The 21,106-nt window shown below is 52.7% G+C and overlaps 1 protein-coding gene across 5 annotated transcripts in view; it reads right to left on the bottom strand.

The window, feature by feature from the left end:
• The window catches only part of TSPAN18 (tetraspanin 18), a 180,198-nt gene that overhangs the window by 7,097 nt on the left and 151,995 nt on the right, over positions 1-21,106 (bottom strand). For all 5 annotated transcript variants that reach the window (XM_019746421.2, XM_019746423.2, XM_074336252.1 and 2 more), the window contains 6 exons: positions 18,876-18,958; positions 14,588-14,660; positions 11,909-12,103; positions 4,616-4,690; positions 3,333-3,431; positions 2,611-2,793 (listed from right to left, as the gene is read on the bottom strand). In XM_019746421.2, coding sequence (XP_019601980.1) covers positions 2,611-2,793; positions 3,333-3,431; positions 4,616-4,690; positions 11,909-12,103; positions 14,588-14,650 — 615 coding nt within the window. In that variant the 5' untranslated portion in view covers positions 14,651-14,660; positions 18,876-18,958. The remainder of the gene's footprint in view (positions 1-2,610; positions 2,794-3,332; positions 3,432-4,615; positions 4,691-11,908; positions 12,104-14,587; positions 14,661-18,875; positions 18,959-21,106) is intronic.

The following is a 21,106-nucleotide window of genomic DNA, read 5'->3' as shown; positions in this document are numbered from 1 at the left end:
AGGCTGAGGAACCAGCTGGAGAAGCTGCCACATGGGTTCCAATCATATCAGTGGGGTAGACCAAGTATTCATGATAGGTTACCTTTCTGTGAGATTTCCTAATTTTTCTTCACTGGCATTCAATGGTAAACAGGGCTGATGGACTAACTCAACACCCATAGACAAGTGCCCTCTGCTTTGGCTCCTGGTGGCCATGTGACCAAGTCCTAGCCAGCAAGGCCAAAGCAGAAGTCTGCTGAGCGTTTATGGGAAGGAGGCTGGTGCCACCCTTTCCAAATCTTCCTGTCATGAACATGGGGGAGATGTCTGGAGCCATGGCAGCCGTTTTGCCACCATGAAATGGTAAGTACAAGGAAAGCCCACAAAAATCAGAGAACGGGCCTTGAGTGACATGATGGAGCCACTGATGCAACGTGAGAAGCCACCATCTTCCAGAATTCTTGCCGTGTGTATATGAAGCACAAAGGTATTTGCATAAGTCCCTTTAGTTGGGATTTCAGTTGCTTCCAGCTATGATGGGATGTAAGGCCAAGTCAGACACGCATCCTGGGCTTTAGGGAAGTGGGCTTTGGAGGAGAAAAACAAACAGATACTGCCTCGGCAGAGGCTTTTAAAGGGAAGGATGCTCAGGAGAGATGTGAGTGTCTCAGAAAAGGAGTCCCCAGAGTCGATCTCAGTAATACTCAGGAGAAGCGGAGGAACGGTCATTGTGAAAACCTAATGTAGCCGCTCAGGGACCTGTCTGGTAAGTGCCAATGTAAAAGCTACACCCAGGAGGTGGAAAGAGGCATCATCACAGAGGATGAATCAGAAATGGGAAGCGTGTCAGGAGAAGCCCTGAAGGACCAGGGCCCATGAAAAGCCTGCGGTAACAATTCACAAGTGGCCTTGAGATACAGGTTTGGCTCTCGGCATCAGGCATCCCTCACAGCAGCTCCTTGAACAAGTTAGAAGTTCATTTGTCTTTCATGTCAAATCCCGAGCCATGGTGGCTGCTGTGCTCCATGGAGTTGTCAGTAGCCCAGGCTCCTCCTCTCTTGATGTTCTGACATTCTAGGGGGCCACCCTCCTCTGCGAGGTCCGAGATGCTGTCCCCACAGCTGCATTCCAGCCAGGGGGAAAGGAGGACGGGCGGGCACAATGCTTTCTCTTAAGGATGTGACTCAGTTGCACAAATCACCTCTGCTCACCTCCCTTTGGCTAGACCTTGGTCATAGGGCCTAGCTGCAAGGGAGTATGGAAGGGACAGCCTTTACCTGGTGGTCAGGAGGGTCTTATAAAGCCCCTCTTTCCAAGGAGGAAGGGGTGAATGGAGCATGGAGGCAGCCAGCAATCTCTACCGTTGTGCAAGGGATCTGAGGTCCAGAGAGTTGTGTCCTGGCCAAGGGGACAATGGCTACCAGCCCAGGCCAAGCTGACACTGCAGCCTGGAACACCCTCCCCCCCATGTCCTGCAGCCTCTCCTCACAGCAGACCCCCCCCAAACCCCAGGGTGGCCTGATCCCAGGACCCTTGTTTCTTTGTCTCTTCCCCCCAATGCAGGAGGGCAGGACCGTGAAGGGCAGAGGGACATGGCTCTTGGGGCCCCATGAATCCTTGGCTGTGACATGGGCAGGTGCAGGGGGTGGGGGTGCTGAGTTCCTAAGTCAAAGCTGAGGCTAGAAAGAGCCTCACCAGACGGCCAGGATCAGGCCTCAGCTCAACTGCCCCCTTCCCTGGACTCTAAGAGGCCGGCCCTGAGCCCCCACGCTGGTCCCTCCTCGCCTCTCATCTGGTTTTACTTCCTTCCTAGTAATCATTGCCACATGAAATGACCACTTTTTGTTTGTTTGCTGCTTGTTTATCATCTGCTTCTTCTATAATAACTAGACTGTGAGCCTCACAGGAACTGGGGCCTTGTCCCCTGCATCTGGAACTTTCCCCTGAGATTCTCATTAAAGGCCTAATCCAGTGAGGGGCATGGGTTCAGGCTCAGTCCACCCTCGTTTTCCCCTTTCTCCCCACCTAGCCTGGTCTCTCACACACTTAAGGGGTGAGGAGTTGGTCAGTGGGGGCCCTTGTGTGCCCCAGAGGTGGCACACGCAGGAAGGGAAAGGGTTTCCCCGAGACTTAGATGAAGTCCTTGGGTTGCAGGAGAAGCAAAGAAGTCTAGGAGCTTCCCTGACCTTGGAGAATCAGGTCAGGGAATTCTTGCTTCCTTGGGGTCAGGAAGTGCTCCCACATGGCAAATGTGAGCTCCCCCCAAAATAGAGTGCATGGCTGAGGAGGGGCCCTCACTGTAATTCTGGTTCTGGCTCTCAACCAGCATTATCAGACGCTCAAGGAGTGTTCTGCCTGGAACACTGGAAAACTCCTACTTACCCGTTAGCCCCAGCCAAAATGCCCCCTCCTCTGGCCTGTGCCATTGCTGGACTTCCTGCCACCCTGACCTTTTCCCCACTTTGGTTGGACTTCTGGCCTGGGTGAAGCTTCATCAGCCCCATTCAACCCCACATCATGGTCAACATTCCCATGGGATTCAGGAATGCCTTCAGACGCTCTGGGCCGACAGCGCCACCCACACAGCTCTGGCCACCCAGGTCCCCCCACCTGGGGGAGCAGGCCTGGTACCTGCTTGTTCAGGAACAGGTCCCTTCCCAGGAGACATTCCTCCCTGCTCAGCAGGACCCCATCCCGACTCTGGGGTTCTCTTCGGCAGCAGGCCTCCGGCACCTCATCACTGTCCAAAGTCAGGAGTCGAAAAACGGATGCAAACTTAAAGTCTTCAGGCCCATTGACCCCACAGCAACCAAACTAGGAGGAGAGCAAAGGTAAGGGTCTAGTGGGTGGGAGCTGGCCCCGGGGAGATGGGGAGGGGTTGGGGCACAGGTAAACAGACAGTCTCTCTAAAGGTGGAGCACAGTCAAGACCCAGGTGTGGGCTGGCTCCACCTGCTCTGCCTGTGCGACTCTGAGAAAGTTACTCAGCTTCTCTGAGACTTCAGTGTCTCATTTGTAAAACGAGGGCAGTGGCTAACAACTCCCACCTCACCTGGCACTCAGTCAGTACTCCACAAACAGTGGCTATGATTTCTACCGTTGATGACAATGACAATTGCCTGTGGATTCAAGTCAGAGATGGCGAGCAGGTTTTGTCCTGAGCTTGGGCTGTGTCTGACTGGCCCTGTCTTCCGGGACTGCTGTATGGATTGACCCGGAGGCCAGTGCCCTGGTCGATTACTGATGCCTGGCACAGGCACGTGGGCAGAGGACCTCGGGAGGCCAGACTTTTGCTGCACTGGGAGCCACGGCTCTGACAGCTCACGGCATGGGTGTGGGGGTGGTGTCACTCACTGTGATCATGACCGAGTTCCAGGTGGCAGAGAAGACATCTGTGTCATTGTTGCCCTGGTAGTGCTTGGTGAGCTCCTTGGTGAAGAATTCACGGGTGAGCTGGAGGCAGAGGGAGAAGGAGGCTGAGACTCACACCTGGCAGCTTGATGCTGCCCCCGTCCCTCCGTGGCCTCTCCATCTATCTGCTTTGGGGGAGGGGAGGGAAGGCCTCAGGGCCCTGGTGCCAGGCTCCTGGCATTCTCCTAAGCTACCAATGTGGGGCAGGTCCCTTAGTCCTGCTCCAAGGCTTGTGGCCTCCCCCCATGGTGGGATCACCTACTTGAAGCCTTCACACCCCCCTCAGTCACCCTGAGGCCAGGGCACACTGAGAACCTGGCTGGGTCCTGCAGCGCTTCTCAGAGCGAGGGCTTACCCAGGGTGGGGCACCCCTCACACCACCCTCTCCACCCTGAGCTATTCCTCAGACAGAGCCAAGCGGATGCCCAGGCCCTGAAGAAGATGTGGAGCAGGGAGTCTTTGCACATCCAACATTTCCTACCCTCAAAATATTCTCCCAAGGTCTAACTAGCCCACTTCCTGCTGCAGGGCCCTGGGTGGTACCCGCAGAGGGAATGTCTGGGCACCATACTGCTCACAGGCTACCTGACTGACGCCTGCTCCCTTCTGTGCCAGCAGCTTAACTGCTGGCCCCAGGGCCAGCTTGTGTGACCTGTCCCCTTGCCTGTCTTCCCCTCCTTTGTTTCCAGGCCACCTTGGTTTGGTACCTGGCTTTTAGAGACTCGGGGAAGGGAGCTGGTGCCAGGGTGGCTGGAGCCCCTGGGATAAGATGGCCTGTGGGGGCAAGTGGCCCAAATTAGATACTGGTCAGGCCTTATTCAAGGGTGCTCTGCCCTGTTCTCCTGCATGTCTCACATTCCAGAGCGGAGGAAGGAGGGCGGGGGGGACACACAGCCTCCCTGACTATCCTCAGACTGTGAAGTGACCTTTGCTGGACCATCGCTGGACAAGTGTGGCATCGCCGAGTCCAGAATCAGGTGTGGGGTTGCGTCAGACGGTTTGGAAAAGCAGAGACCCTTACGGGCCCCCCGACTCTGACCTTCTGGAAGAGCCCTTGCAAGAAGCAGCTCCCTGGGATTTCTCTGGGCCACGGGGCCTCCCTGGGATGGTGGGTCATAATTTGGGCTGGAAGTGCTGGATGAGAGGCTGATTCTAGGGGAGGAGGGCAGCTTGGCCATGGCGGCCAGTGATTGCAGGGGCCAGGGTACGTGGGATCCAGTACGTACATTTTCCCTGAAGATAAAGGCCAGGATGGCCGCCGAGAGCTCTGCCAAGAAGATGAGCAGGATGAACAGGAAGAACTGCAAAGAGAAGGGAGTGGGCTCGTGAGTCCTGAGGGCGGGGGGGGGGAAGGGACACCCCCTCACCAGAAGCACCCTTTCATCTGTTACACAATTGACACAATGTATTGATTTTGTAACGGTAAGGAACTTCACTGCCATAAGCCAGGCTATTCCATCATAAACACACCAGCAATCCAACTCTGGAGTCAACAATCTTTTAATGCAAATATGGAAAAAGTCAACAAATATGTCTTCCGTGCAAATGGCATTCCTTAGATGAGGCCCCTTGTGCAGTTTACAATCTGGACAACCCTACCTGCAGCCCTAGAAGGAGATGGATGTCGAAACCTGTTTGGGCCCCTCCGGGTGGATTGTCCAAGCTGTGGGAATCATGACTTCCTAGGGATCCCTGGTGGGCCTTCCCTGCCCTGCCAGCCCTAAGGCCACCTCTCCCAGCTGCTGCCTCTCATTCCCTCGGGAGGTGGGGAGGTGATGGGGATCTCCAGCTGCAGTAAAGGAGCAAGAGTGGAGGGAAGGTGGTGTGTCTACCACAATGTGAAACCCAGGATTTTGAATCTAATAGCCCCTTCCCCTCCACTCACTGCATTTCCTGATGCCTCCCCAAATAAAGCACGATGCTTCTCATCTTGGGGCCCTCACACACCATGCTCCCTCTGCCAGGAAGGCCCCTCCTTCCTCACCTGCCAGCTCCTCCTTTTCCAAATCAGGTTTCGCCCCAGCCGCTCTCCTGGGGAGAAGACTTGCCTGGCTTCCCCATGTCACGGTGCCCCACAGAGATGTCTGTCATTCCAGCTGCTGTGTCCCCACTGTATCTCTAACTTAAGCCTGGAGGCTGTCACTCAGATGCTATTCCCAATGCCTGGACAGCACAGGTGTTGGCTCATGGCTACCAGATGAATGAATGAATCCATGAGAGACCGATTTGCCATCAGGACCTTGCTGTCTGCTACAGATCAGGCCCTGGTCGTCATGGGCACTGTTTTGGGCTGAGAGCTATTGGCAGAAGAAAGAGGAAATGGCTGTGCCTTCACTAGCATTGCTGGGGGCCTTGGCGTGTGCAGTCTGCGACAATCCCAGAGTTGTCACCCTACTTGAGACCACCAGCAGAGAACTAAATCCCCAGTGCACACGGAGCCAGGTTCTTACACACTGTCCCAGCCACCTCAGCCAGCAGCCTCTGTCACAGTACCCTCTGGTTGGGAATCTCTGCCCACCTTGACCTCAGCCCAAGGTCATCTCACACAGCTGACCCCAGCAGGCTGCACTGGATGTGCCTGGCTGGAAGGAGGCAAAGGGTTCTGGGCGTGGTGTCAGGACACCTCAGCCCACCTTGCCTTGCTTTGTGTGACTTGGGACAATCACTCCAACCCTTTCAGCCTCAGTTTCCTTGTCAATGAAATGACAGCAACAACACCCACTTCTGGGGTCCCGGTGGGGAATAATGAAGTAATGGATGTGCAAGTGCTCTGTGTGTCATAAAGGGGGCTGAGCAAAGCTTGTCATTGAGGCTCTTTTGTACAGGAGGAGCGCAGAAGCCAGCCCATGCAGGCTCTTCCATGAGCTCCCACAGCCTGGCCCCCATGACACACTCTGTGCTGCTTTCCTCACAACCGCTCTCACGGCCGCTGGTGACGTCCCTGGTGTATCTTCCTGCCAGAAATTTTCTGCCACTTTATCCACACTCGGGGAAAACCCCGTCATGTTCCCTGCCTGACTTTTTAGCTTGAACAGCGGCTGCCCCATAGACGTCCCAAGATTCCTCCAAACCTCTTGGGCTACAGACCACTTTTGGGGAGACCCTCAGGATGGATTTCGAGATGATCTGCCTAGGACACAGACCTAAGACATCTCCTAACAGTTTTATTGTCTTGTTTAAACGCCCAGACCCATGGAGAACCCCTGGCTGAAACAGATCAGCCAGCACAAAGCGTCAATTTGTCACTCCACATCCCAAATTGTCATCTTTGGCCACGGGGCTCTCACTAGGTTCAAGCTGGCTCCAGCACGGGTCCGGGCCTCAAAGAGGCTTTCCTCAGCATTCGAGCCTATTTCTTCCCTTTTCTGTTTAGCCCTCTATTTCCACAGTGGATGAAACAAGCCACGGGAGGGAATGACTACCCCAAAGGCGGGCAGCTCAAACATTTCAGAGCAAATCCTTTCGTCTGAACCCAGCTCCTTTCGGAGTGCCAGGCCACCTCCCCGCTGAGAAGCAGGCTCAGGACTGAGCTGCCAGTGGCTCTGCTGAACGCTGGGGTCTACTTCTGACAGGTCAGTGGCAGCCTTGCTGGGGTCAGCTGTGTGAGGCGACCTTGGGCTCAGGTCAAGGTGGGCAGAGATTCCCAACCAGAGGGTACTGTGACAGAGGGCGTCCTGTGCCCCTGGCCACAACGCCTGCCGTCCATTCCACTGGCCCCACACTTCCCTCCCTCACGCACTGGTTGGTCCTTGGGCTGAGTGATGTGTTCTCTACCTCTGTGGCCTCCCAGCCCCTGACAGTGATGGAGGCCCCTGGCAGGGCTCCTGGCACTTCCATTTGGCTGGTGACGGATGGCCCACCGGTTCTGTTTCCCACGGGGGCCCCTCCCTGCCCTGTGCCCTCTCGGTGGAGTTGCTGACAGTCCTTAAGCTCGTGAAGAGTGGCCTCAGAAATGGTCCCCCTCCTTGGCGATGTGATTCAGCTGGCTCTGGCCATCGATTGCGGCTGAGACAGTTATAAAGTATGGATGAGACAGCTCCAGCCTCGCGCACTCCGCGTGCTCATCACTCGGGGCGCCTGTGTGCATTGTCCAGGAGGACTTAGCACAGTGTCAGTGAGACGATGCAGGAGAGGTGCTGTGCACAGGCTGTCACCGTGCAAGAGCTGCTCAGACGGTGGCTCTGGACCAAGAAGAAGCGTGGCCTTCCTGGAGACAAGTGCTGGCACGGCAATCTCTGGAAAAATAACAACATCTACCATCTACTGAGTGCTTAGTACCTAGGTACTGTGGGGCTCACGTGGATCGTTTCACTGAATATCCTCGGCAGCCCGGAGAAGCAGCTGCAGTTATCAACACCCCCATTTTACTGATGGGAAAATTGGGACCGTGAGAGGGGCAGCATGGCCCAGCAGGTAGGTAGTACACCTGGGATAAACATGGAAACTCTGATTCCAGAACACGGCCTCTTAACACCCAGTTACCTTGAAACTTATAAGGGCCTCCAGGTCTTAAGACTTTCACATGGCCTGTACGGTCTCCTGGGGATCAACACCAGTCCTTTTTAATTTCCTATTTATGAAGTGCTCACATGTGCCAGAAACAGAGCAAGGCAAGATGCATGCACATTTTCTCACTGAAACATGATCACAACACTACGTCTCAGAAGGAAGTATTGTTATCTTCATTTTATGTGGGAGAAATCTGAGGTTCAGAGAGGTTAAGTAACCAGCTCCAGGTCACACAGCCAGGAAGTGGCAGAGCAGGGAATAGAGCCAGGCTTTTCTGACTCCAAAGCCCATGTTGTTATATACCTCTGACACCGCCCGTTTCTCTGTTCCTTCATTCCAGGACTGTTTATTGAGCACCTACTGTACCAGGCACTGTACTAGGTACTGGCAAACAAATACACACAAGACAGATATGGTTCCCATCCTTATAGAGCTTATGTTGAGTCAAGATTCATCATTTAAGAAATGCACTTCATGAGATGAAATGCAGAAGATTCATGAGACGAAATTAAAGGATGAACCCAATAACTCATTGGCAGGGAAAGCCGGCCGCCCCAGAGGAAAGGGGTCTGCAGACCTCCTTGCCATCACTCCCGCCTGGAGTAGGGTTTCACCAAGCACAGGGACCTGAGGTGACTTGAGTGGGTGTGTGAGTCACCTGAAGGAAAGTGCTGGGCTGTGGTGCCAACATAATAGTGTCTCTTTTGCCAACTCGCGTTCTCCAGCCTGAAATGATTTCCTCCTGCTCAACAGGGTTACCATTGGTTATTTGGAGGGGATCCCCCTGGAAGCAGCCACACGACTTGTCCTGCTATTTCCTGGGACTTCCCCTAATCGGGACCTTTCCCAGGGTTTGTTTGCTTGGGTTCATCTAACCTCAATTCATCTGCCAATAGACACATTTGCTAATATTCCTCAGCATCAAACTTACAGCACTTTGCATAGGATGGGGAAATTAACAAAGGGGTGGAAACGGCTATTGTGTCTACTGATGAGTATTTCCAGACTTCGCTAACCCATCTGCCTCCAGGACATCTGCTTTCAGTTCTCATTTCTAATAAATATCTACTAAATTTACAAACTTCACGTGCAATTTGGTGCATTTATCTCTTTTAAATATAGTCTTCTCTTTGTGCTGTTCTCTTTTCCAACTTAGCATGCCTTTGTCATAAAATATTTTACAATTTTGAATCCAGTAAATGGGCCAAAAAAATTCCTTGAACTACTCAGAGGTAAGCAACCAGGGAAAAGGGATGCCACAAAATGTCAGTAATAGGCTGAAATTATCCTATTGTGCGTGAAAATGCTGTAAAATTGATCAACAGGAGTGTTTGAAAGACGGGTCTTTAGGAAAATTGATCATTAGGTGATGTGGTCATTAGGATCATTGTCCCTGGGCTACACAAAGGTCCCTGGGACCCGGTGGGTTTTAGCCTCAGAGCAGGGGGGGGAGGTACTCAGTCAACCCCCATCTCCAGACCTTCTTTTTCTGCAGGTCTTTGAGCCAGGTTCCTGAGGAGGCTCACGTTGCTCCCTCTCGGCCCCTGTCAATACAAGTCTTCCCTTCCTCTCAGCAGGTTGAGGAAGCGGGCGCAGCTTCTCTAAGGTCCCCAGAGTCTCAGGGCTGAGACTCACTGCCCCTCTTCAGCTGGAACCACCACATGGGCAGGTCCAGGTTGGAAGAGGAAGTGCTTCTTTTCATTTTTCAGGGCATGAATCTTTTTGAAAACCTTCCAGAAGCTGTGTTGTCTTCCCCCACAAACACACATGTGCACACAATATACACACACACCGTGTTTCCCCGAAAATAAGAACTAGCCAGACAATCAGCTCTAATGCATCTTTTGGAGCAAAAATTAATATAAGACCTGGTCTTATTTTATTATAATATAAGACTGGGTCTAATGTAATATAATATAATACAATATAATATAATACCAGGTCTCATATTAATTTTTGCTCCGAAAGATGCATTAGAGCTGATTGTCTGGCTAGGTCTTATTTTTGGGTAAATACGGTACATATACAACACGCATGTACAGGCACACACACATATGCAGGCCCTGACATAATATTTTACACATAGTTTTAGGTGAATTTTGGACCACATGAGTCCATTCCAGGTTAGGAGCCCTGGGCCAGCCCTGGTCTGAGAGACAGGAGACCTGGGCCAAGGGTCCCCTGCCTTTGATCCGTACTGTGACCGCAAGCTTGTATGTTTTGGGCATCAGAGAGGGGAGGGGAGAGGGGAGGGAACATAGGTGAAGGGAGACAGGACAGAGGCAAGGAACATTCAGGAGAGGGATAAGGAAAGGGAGCAGAGAGATGAGACTGAAGAGATGATTCAAAAGGGAGGGGAAAAGGCAGCAAAAGATAGGGACGGGAAGGGGCCACTTTAAGGTTTGGTGGGCTGGACCGGCCACGGCCGGACTTAACTCTCTCCTGGGGGACTTGGGACAAACCTCATCCTGGGCCTTGGTCGTCTAAGCACTGAGGAGAGTGATGTCCTCATCCAGCTGGCAGGCTCCGAGGGAGCCACTTAGCTTGATGCCTCCCCAGCCCAGAGCCCGGCTTGGCTTCCTGTCTTGGCTTCAGAGATGAGCCCATTAACAATGAATGAGCCCTGGGGGCCGAGGTGCGGTGGGGGAAAGGGGAGGTTCGGTGTGTCCTGGGACCCATACCCAGCTCCGTTTAGTCATCCCAAGCCCAGACTTTCCCCTGCACCATCCGACACTGTAGAGAGCTTTCCACCAGGGGGCACCCCCATGTTTCTTTGTTTCTCTCCAAATGAAAAGTTTGCACTGTTTATGCTGCTGAAGGCCAAAGGGACCCTAGGCTCCTGTGTCACACATTTCACAGCAGATTTCACTTTCTCTCTGCGATGTGGGGCATCTCACTGGAACACAAATGGAGGCCGTACAGTGTGTTCTAATCTGAGGCGCAGGCCTCGTGCCAGATCTCTACTTCCCGAAGTGCTCGGAGCTGGCTCATGGGCAGGAGCGGACGGACTGCTTGCAAGGAAGTTGTCCTCCCGATGACCAGCCCAGATCTCTCTCTTGCTTAACTCCCACCCCATCCATCCAAACACACTCTTCTCAGCAGGGCTGTTTTCAATGTAGCCCATAGCAGGGCCGGGATCAACCCACAAGTTCTCCTAGCCCTGGGGACCCACAGGATCCCATAGGGAAAGAAGACCCATCCACCACGGCCAGGAAGGTCAGCAGAGGCCCAAAGGACCACAGCTCATGGGAATGCAATAGACTAGAGAAACAGGACATCCACTTGTTATTCCGTTTGGCTCCCGACAGCTGAGCTGGTCGGCTCCTCGCTTAACAAGCAAGGACACGAAAGCTCAGCCAGGTTAAGAAGCTAGACAGGAGTCACACTGTTAGTTAGGAGCAGAGCAGGGCGCACACTCAGACCCAGGCTGCCTGCTGCCCAGCCCATCCTCATGGGCCCAATGCCTCCCTGGGCCTGTTCCAGGGGGAGGGGACGACCACTGTTGGCCCCCGATGCAGCTTCAGCACCTAGTGGCTCGTAGTAGCAGTTCAAGGACTATTTAGTTCATGAATAAAGGAACTTCAGAGATCATATCACTCCTATTTTAGAACAGGAAACTCAAAAATGATTTCTCCCATAGCTATCTCGGCTCTTTCACTGAGGAGTTATTATACATTTGAATTCTAAAAAACGAGCAATAGAAAAAACATCACGGTCAAGGTTCTCAATTGACCATGTGTTGGAGATGCTTGCCTGTTCAGACCTGGTGGCCAAAACCACTCTCCACCTGGGGGCAGCTCACCTGCAGAAGAGGCACAGACCCAGCGCAAAGAGCAGGTTCCAGAAGTGGGGGCCGCAAATGCCAATGGGAACCCTTGGTGGCCTTTCTACTCCAGGAGGGCATCTCACTTGGCTCAGACCGCAGTGTGAGTCTCCTGCAGTGAAGGCACAGGGGCCTCTGCCTCCTGCCCCGGGTGCCCCTGGGTGGGGTGGGGGATGGGCATACTCACAAACAGCAGCAGACACTTGTTCTCGCGGACAGCCCCACAGCAGCCCAGGAAGCCGAGCAGGAAGAGCAGGCCTCCCATGGCCAGGAGGATGTAGGCGCCCGTGATGAGCAGGGGATTGGCTGCCACAATCTCTCGGAAGCCGGTGGGGTCCACCAGGACCCAGATGCCGAGGCCTAGCAGGCAGGCCCCGCCCAGCTGCTCCCAGGTCCAGTCAGGAGGGAGGAGAAGAAACAGGTAGACAGGGAGGTTAGACACCACACACACACACACACACACACACACACACACACACACACACGCGCGCGCGCGGACCTGGGGCGAGGTGGTGAGCCCCAGTGAGCTGAGCAGGAGCTCCTTTGCTGCAGGAGCCTGTGTCCGGGCACCGCTTGTCGCTGCCTTGAAATTTCCTACTTACTCTGATCTTCAGTGCAGCATGCATCATTTAAACCCAATTTCTGAGCCACACACCCACCCACCCACCCCGGGGCCTGCTGAGAGCCATATCATGTCGAGTTTCTTTGACACTTTTAGATTCTCCTGAAATGTCAGAGCTGCAGGATAATGAGGTCATCGAGTCCCACCCTCGGATTCCACGCTGAGCCCCAGAGGGGGCCAACGACTTGCTGAAGGTCACACAGCAAGTTGGAGGCAGAGCGGGGACTGAATCCTGGGCCTCTATGACTGCTGCCGCAAGGACACTCAGCAAACTCCATGAACATGCACTGACACCTATGCTGTGTCTGCACCCCGCTGGGGGCGGGAAAATGCAGACAAACGCCAGCCCCTCTGTCCCCAACAGGAGCTCTCAGTCAGGTTGGGCTCCCCACTCTCAAACCCGCCCCTCTAAAGCCTTCGTGTTTATATCTTCATCTGCATGGTCCATCTCTCCATACCTTACTTGTCTTTAGAGAGAGGCAGCTTACACCAGAGAAAGGGCTGTGCCATTTATTGGCTCTGAGACCTTGGGGAGTGGCTTAACCTCTCTGAGCCTTAGCTTCCTGGAGATGAAAAGAAGATACAAATTCCTATCTCCCAAGGTGGTCCCCAGGAAAAAAGGACAGAGTGGATGGGAATGTACTTAGCCAATTTCAATAAATATCTGTTCCCTTTGTCCTGGGCACAGAGGGGTATTGGAAGTGGATCAACAGGTTTCAGGAAAGCCAGTTTGTCACCACTGGATGTGAAAGGCTGTGACGTGTTTGATGTCCCTGTGTGGCGACCTGAGGAATGACAGATGGTGGCAAAGAGCGAACTGCTGGGCTGTGGCTTGGCTGGGAGGGGTCTGCAAACTGGGGGGAAGAGCTGGATGACTTGTGGCAAGAGATGATGTTGGAGGTGCAGCTGGGGCAGGGGAGGGGCCCCAGAAATCTGAGGGACCTGGCAGCGGGGGAGAGAGCAAGGGAAGACCAGCAGGGACAGCTGGTGACCGAGGCTAACTTTTTGCCCTCTGCTGTGTAGTGCCTCTGTCCTCAGTCTCCCCACCCATATCCAGTCAAACCTGTGTCCTTTCTCATGGCTGTTGGAGGTTTTGGGGTTCAAGAATTGTGTGCTGAAGTCTGCTTCAAGGAGGGCTTGGGCATGGACTGAGCTGCTCAGATGACCCAGCCCACTGCAGGTGGGAGCACGGGCTTGCCAGAGGTCACCCAGCTTAGAAGCTGGGTCTAGAATTCAAGTCTGTAGGGCTCCCTGCTCTTTCGAATTATGGGGCAGGGGAAGAAATCGAGGAGAGTTGCTGAAATGTATAAAAAATAGAGACAGACAGTCAGTCTTGACCAGAAAGGGGCCTCTTTTTCACAGTGACCCTACCCCAGAGGACATTAGGAGATGTTTATTCATCCAAGTCTTGGCTACACTAAGGTCAAAGGTGGAGGTGGGGTGCAGAAAGGCTTCAGGGGCTCAAGACACCAGGAGTGTGGCTCTCTCCTGGGAAAGGCCATAGGCCTGAGCAGAGCCCGCAGGGGGCTGCCGGCAGGTGGGCTATGCTGTAGGATGCTGGGCTGGCCACCTGCAGGGCTCTGTCCCTCGTGGACAGAATCCATATGTTGGATGGGGATGGAGCTAAGCTATTCAGCGTTGACACATGGCAGGCACTTCCTAATCTTGCTTAGTTTCCAAAAATATCCAAAAACCTGTTGAGGTAGGTAATTAAGGGATGAAGATACTGAGCTTCAGAGAGGTGAAATGTGTTTCAAATCACATAGCTGGTAAGATGCAGAGCTGGGCTTTGAGTCCTGGTCTCCTAGTCCCAGAGAGGTTTCTAATTCCATCAAGTTGCCCCTCCAGCTCTGATGTCTCTAATGCTCTGCGGGAGGTGTGTGTGTCAGGGCTGGGTGAGGCCCCATCTGCTGCCCTCTGGTCACCTCCATCTCCTTCTTCTCCCCTAATCCCCACCAGGGCTCAGATCCCAAGACAGTGGCCAGGACTGAGGCCCTCACCCTTTGTCAGAGGAGCTGAACCATCCCGGGGTCCAGGCAAAATGTCTCCTAGGACAGTGGGCTCTTGGGAGTGGGGTGGGCACTGCTGGGAGCCTCCCCTTCAGGTAGATCTGCTTCTAGCACTGGCCCCTGTTCCCACCCCTGGGATTCATTCAGCCCAGTGGGACTCTTTCCAAGCAGCAGGCCATTCTGCCCATCCAGCAGAGGCCTAGAAAGACCCCAGACATGTTCCGGGAATACTTACAAATATGAAGAAATTGAACACAAACATCAGATACTTCATGCAGCTCAGACAGTCGCCTTCCATGGTGCTCCGCCTGAAAAAAAGCAAGGTTCCTCAGTCTCCCCCCTGGGGGACCCCACCCACGGCGGGGGGATCTCAGCAGCCAGCCTGCCCTTGCACTGGGTGGGGGAAGTGGGAGGCTGATAACTTCCTCTTCCAAGGAAGGTGCTTTATGTACCCTGTGGGGCCAGAGTTATGGGTGAGAACTTGGGAGCCAGCCCGCTTGGCTTCAAGCCTGTCTCTACCATTCATTAGCTGTGTAGCCTTGGGCAAATTACTCTACCTCTCTGAATCTTGCTCTCTCCAACTTGAAAATGGAGATTAAAAACAGAAGCTTCCTCCCAAGCGGTGTTGGGAGGATTAACTGAGATAATGCAGTGACATGCTTAGCAAGAGGTGCAGCACGTGGCAATGGCTCAAGGATGCTACATGATGATACAACTTGCTTGTTGAGGTCAACCCTCCATTTGGTAGGTGAGAAACTGAGGCTCAGAGCCTTAAGGGATTTTCCAAGGTCATAAATGAGGATTAGAATCTGGGCCTGAGAAACTTCCCAAAACTGTACAAGCCCTCTAGCCTACAGGACTGCTCAGTGGAGGGGTGTTGCAGGGAAAAGAGGTGGGGGCCACCTAGCTGGAGGCTCAAGACCTACTCCTGGGGTCAGACCCAGCCCATGCCTTGACTACCTTCAGCATCCCACCTGCCCCAGGAGCCTTCCCTGTCCCTACCTGAAAGTGAGCGACAGCGAGTCACTGAATACAATTCTATTCTGACAACATTTATCGCACATCAACGGGATGCCAGGCACCGGGGCTTGAAGCCCCTGAGACTCAGCCCTTCCCCATCCCTGGGGAAAGCAGACAGCATCTGCTGTCACAAGTCAGACCTTAAGATGCACAAGTCATGTTCACATTCAATATCTAATGTTTTCACACTTTCTTCAAGACACCCCTGGGAAGACAATGGGCAGGACCGGAGGGTGTACCCCAACCAGGCCCCGACCTCCTGGTGGGCAGTGGGAGGACTGAGATTTAGTGGGAACCCAGGGGTATGGCGGGCCTGCTGTCTGTCTAGCCAGCATCTCTTCTGATTGGTCCACGCCAGTGCTCACCGAGTGTTAAATCATCCCTAAGCCCAGGGTCTTCCTCTGTCACACGTGGACTTGACGGGCCTTTGCAGGGCAGAAGGAGCTGCCCTGGTGAGATGCTGAGAAATCTGCAGGAGGCTGGCCTCTAGCGTCCTTCCTCTCTGCCCACCCAGACAAAGCTGCTCTCTAGGGCAGGATCCAGCTTTCAGTGGACGCTGGCTGTTGAGCAATTAAGAGGCATAATAAATATGGCAGCTCATGAACAGGCTACCTGTATTTATTATGTCCAACATTCATTAGAGATTACATTGAATGGGCAGTTTATGGAGAACCAGACTCCCAGACAAATGCAATAAAAGGATACTGTCTCCTGGGAAGAGCTTCCAACAACCTCAAAGGTGAGGCAGGTAGAAAAGATGATGTGAGCCAGAGGGCGAATGGAGATACAGAGGCCCGGTTCCAGCTCCAGGGCAGGGTGGGCAACAGGAAAGAGGCCTTTGGTGCTTGACAGAGGATTAAATCCTGGCTCTGGCAGGCTTAGCTGGTGGCCTGGGGCAAGTTCCTGAACTGCATGTATCTGAGTTTCCTTGTCTTTAAAATTAGTATAAAAATAATGCATTCCCGGCTCAGAGCTTGGCACGTGGCAGATAACAGCTACAGCGAGTGACAGCTGGCCTATACCTTGAGTTCTTACTGCACGGCAAGAAACATGCACAGTCTCATTCATTCCTCATAAAGCTCCAGGATGCAGGTAATGTCATCTCCATTTTTTAGGTGAGAGAATTGAGGCTGAGAGAGGTAGAATCACTTGTCCAAGATCACACAACATGGAAGTGCCTGAGCTACGATTTGAACCCAGGCCTGTCTTAACCTGGAGCCACAACTCTTAATAATCATTTTCAGTGAATGCTAATTCCTTGCCCCATTCATCCATCCTTCAAAATTCAGGCCTGTCTTCACACCTACTATGCCAATTTATTTCCCACTGTCCAAGGGAAACAGCACCCTGGGCCATCATCCACCACCAGGCTGAAGTCAAAAGACCAATGCCTGCCTGCTCCCCTCCCCAGGAAGGACTTCTGATCATGAGGACACATCTCTATAGCCAATTGGCCAGCAAGAGTGACAGACACATGGAGTCTCCAACCCCTACCTGGATCTGGCTGTTAGTTCCACCCATCCACAGAGCCTTTTGGAAGTAGCATCACCATCCCCCCAATTTACCTCTAAAGAGAGTGGGAACATAGACAATTTCTGGAAGGTGGGCTGAGAAGACACTTGAGCCCATGAGGTCTAAGAGCTTTGCTGTTCCTTAGAAAAGATGTTCAAAAAGCACTTATGCGGGAGACAGGGGGCCTTTCTGCTATATGGAAATGATGCCCTCCCTGGGGCCACAAGTGAAAGGCCCACTGAGGCTTCTGCATTCTGGGGAGCCAACAGGGACCCTGAGGGAGAGTATCAGTGTGGGTGGGGGCTGCAGGGTCAGGCTGGACTCAGCTCTCCCACCTTCGAGGCTTGTGAACTTGGACGAATCACATAACCTCTTTGGACCTGTGCTTTCATGTCTGCAGAACAGGGCTGGGAATGCAGACCCCCTCAGCCAACTGTATGCACTGAGGATTAAATGATCGTACGTGCAGAGCTCCTCATGCCACACCTGCCGCACTGCGGCCCTGGCCCTTCTTTCCTCCCTGTTGCCCAGCCACGAGGCGGCTCTTCTACCTGCTCTCGCAGACACTAACCAGCTCATGAGCTGTCATTCTCTGTGTCAGAAGAGGGCAGGACTCGGCTAAGGAGGGTTTCTGAGTGTGGAGAATGAGTGTGCGCAGTGGTCCTCCAACTGGGTTCCCTGAGACGAGCCATCTCCTAAAGCTATTTTCGGGTTATCAAATAACATCGTAGAAATCATGTCTTCACCACCGGCCGGCTCAAGGGCAAGTGTCCTGTGTGTTAGAGCAATGAAGCCACCCTAGGACGGGGGACCCTGTTTCTTGGGTTATTCAGAAGCTCGGGCCACCAGTTATGTACGACTTTGCGGTACAAAAACTAAGGAGAAACGTTAACATATCCTTAATAAATGGCTTGGTAAAGGCAGCACTCTTGGGTAGATAAAATCCTTTAAATCTTGGGACTCAAAAGGATAAAAATGTAGGAGTCAGCATCAGGGGCGAACTTGACTTTGTGTGACTTCAATTCCCCACACACACAGGAAAGCAGTTCAGGTGCTGTGGTTCCAGGTGCCCTTCCATGGGGGCATCTGCCATGGGTGGGAGCCCTGGACCTGCTGCTGTAGATCTCACGGCCGCACGGCTCCTGTGCCTGTCACAGGGTCCCCGCACCTGGCCAAGGGAGGGTTCCAGACTAACAGATGGGTGTTTTTCCCCCAGATGCAACCAACTGTTTCATGTATAACAAAACCAGGTGTTTACAAACTTTAAAGAGATTGAAGGGAAACTTTTATTTGACACTACTGTTCGGGTAAATGCTGATTTAGAAACTAGCCCTTGTATAACGTATGTCACCAGCATTTCACGTTAAAGAAATTCTTGGTCATAAAAAGGCAGGCCAGCACTGACCTGACCTGATACCCTCACTCTGGAAATGAGAAAACTGAGACTGAGAAAGGGGAAGGGGGTTTGGCCAAGTTACAAAACCAATCAGTGAGGGATCTGAGCCTGGAGCCCTGTTGCTGGAAGCCCAGGCCAGCGTCCGTGGATACACTACATACTCGATGTTTCACTTATTTATTTTGGTAGCACGCATCTTCCTTTCTTAGAAGGTAGGCTTCCTAAAGATATGGACCTGTTTTGTTCACTGCCATGTTCCTAGTGTCTGGAGTAGCCCCTGGCACATGGTGGGTCCTCAGTTAATATATGTATGAATGAATGAATGAATGAATGAATGAATGAATGAATGGTGGGAAAAGAAAAAGTAGAGACGGAACAATGGAGAGTCAGTAATCAGAGAAATAGACAAAGACAAGTGAGAAAGAGAGAGGAAGATGGAGCAAGACTGAAGGAGAAAGACAGAGAAAGAGAGAGACAGCAAGAAGTGATACAGGAAGAGATAAACTAGAAAGAATTGAGGGGGAGATGGGGCAGTGTCAGGGGTTGGGGAAGGGGGGCACAGAGAGAGAGAGGGAGGCAATTGCTGACGTGTCACCTGGGCAGTTCTTTAGGCGTCAGCAGACGGAGTCTCCTGGTCAGAGGGGCTCCTGTATATTTCTTTTATTGGCCCAGCTTGTCCTATAAGAGAAAATATTCAATTACTATAGGAAGTCATTAAGGAGCAGCGACGTTCAAGAAGCTGTTTATGAAAACCCACGCTCCAGAAACACATTCAGGGCAAGTGCCTTGCTAATCTGGGCCCGTTAACGCTAATGAAAAGTTTTCAACACTTGGGCCCCTCCAGCCGGGGAGGCCTGCATGGAGTGCCCACCTTTTGCCCAGATGGCAGCTCCTGGGTGCCCTTGCTGGGGCTGCATGGGGAACCACATCTTCAAGAGACTTGCAGTTTCTGGCATGGGCTACATCTGTGCTGACATGCTGCATGTGGCTGATGAACTGGGAGGAAACATAGGAGTGGGTGGCCTACACACCTGGATGCTACCTGGGTATCTGTAGTGATGCCTCAGCAGAGAGAGTACCAGCAGAGCGCTTTCCATCAACCTCCCTCCCCCGAAACTCTGACTCCCAGGAGAGAGAAATTTCGTGCTGGAAAGGGTTCCTTAGCTTTGCATAAGGATTTGCCAGAAGGCTCCTTTAGAGAGCCAGCTCCCAGCAATGGAAAGGAAGGTTTGGTTTCAGGAGTCAAATGGGCCCAGATGGAGAGTCCTGTTCTGCCACATTTGTGGGGAATTCTCCAGCCAGGTCCTGCTCAAACACTGGGCTAGAGGACAGTTCCGGGGAAAATCTGAGGCCCCGGAGAACATGGGCTATGGTGGGCATTCCCATGGGGAGTGAGGGCGGATTTCTGGGATCTGTCTGTTCAGATTCCTTCCCAGTCACGACAGTCAATGCTCACTCTACCACCACTGCTTCTGCAAAGCCTGGAAAGCACCTGCCTTAGCCAGCTCCCTTGAGACTTTTGGAAAATCACTACCCTCCCTGAGACGCTAGGTTTTCCTCTGAAAACTGTGATTCTCAGTTTTGAGCCAAAGGTGATTGTAGGAATTCATCATAGGAAACATGTGAAATGAAATGATATGATATAAAAACACTTGGAAGCCTATAACCTATAACTATTCCCATGGGGAGCTATTACTGCCAGGGTCATCATATACTGGAAATAAGTGAATGCCACACCCTATTCATCAGTTATCAGTGGAGGTGAGTGTGGGGCTTGGTCAGGATGCATAGAAACACCTTTTTCCTAAATGGCCCCAAATTCAAATGAATTTTTATAGTTTTGTGATAACCGAACCTAATCATGACTAATAATGTTGAGTGTTTACCAGACCCTGCTAAGTATTTCTTTTGCATTCTTTTATTTAATCCTCACTTAGAAAATGGGTGTCATTATTACATCATTTTACAGATGAGGAAATTGAGGCTAAGAGAATGTAATTAACTGGCCTGAGTTTATTCACATGGTTAGTAAGACTCAGCCATGATTTGGGCCCGAGTTTGCTGAATTCTAAACCAGAGCTCCTGACAAAACACCAGTCATGGATGTGGCACCAGAGAGAGGACACCAGAGAGGGAGGGCTATGCCTCAGTCTCCAAAGAGTCCAACCTGGTGCTGCTCTGCCCGGAATCCGGCAACTGGGCAGAGTGTCCCAGGGAGCCAGCTAGCATCCTCCCCTGGGCCAGCTGGAGGCCTCTGGGGGATGACCTGATCCTGCCATCCACTGACAGATGGGAGCTCTGAGGCCCAGAGAGGGGCAGAGATGGGGCGAGGTCACGTAGTGCCTCAGGGTTCTCCTCTGCAGGACCCTGCCTGGGCCAGACAGCTTTATTAACCTCGCCCCTCCCACTGCCCCAGATGGCGACTCATTCCCATCTGCACAGAGTGGGCCCAGGAGGGGGTCTCTGATGAAGAACAGCTCAGTTCATAAATCACTCCTTTTACTTCCACTGTCCCCGGCCCCACGCTTTCTGGAGAGAGAGAACGGGAGGCAGGTGGGTATGAGCAATGGAGAAACCCCCATCAGAGGAAGCAAATGTAGATCGCGGCTGCTGTAGTGAGAAATGTCTTGGATGCGCCTCGGCCAGGTGAGGGCGCTGTGGTGCAGGACAGAGCCTCGGGGCGCCAGCGGAGCCGCCTCACCTGCAACCTGAGTTCCAACCAGCAGGGTCTCTGCCCTGTCAAACTGTGAGATCCGGGGCAGCCTTCTCAGGTCCCAGGCCATCTCTTCATAGGTGACGCGGGGATTCTCAGATCTAACTCCCAGG

Source organism: Rhinolophus sinicus, linkage group LG06 (genome assembly GCF_036562045.2).
Source record: "Rhinolophus sinicus isolate RSC01 linkage group LG06, ASM3656204v1, whole genome shotgun sequence".
Taxonomy (NCBI): Eukaryota; Metazoa; Chordata; class Mammalia; order Chiroptera; family Rhinolophidae; genus Rhinolophus; species Rhinolophus sinicus.
Note: the sequence above shows the minus strand (reverse complement) of the source record. Positions and strands in the feature narration are given on the sequence as shown.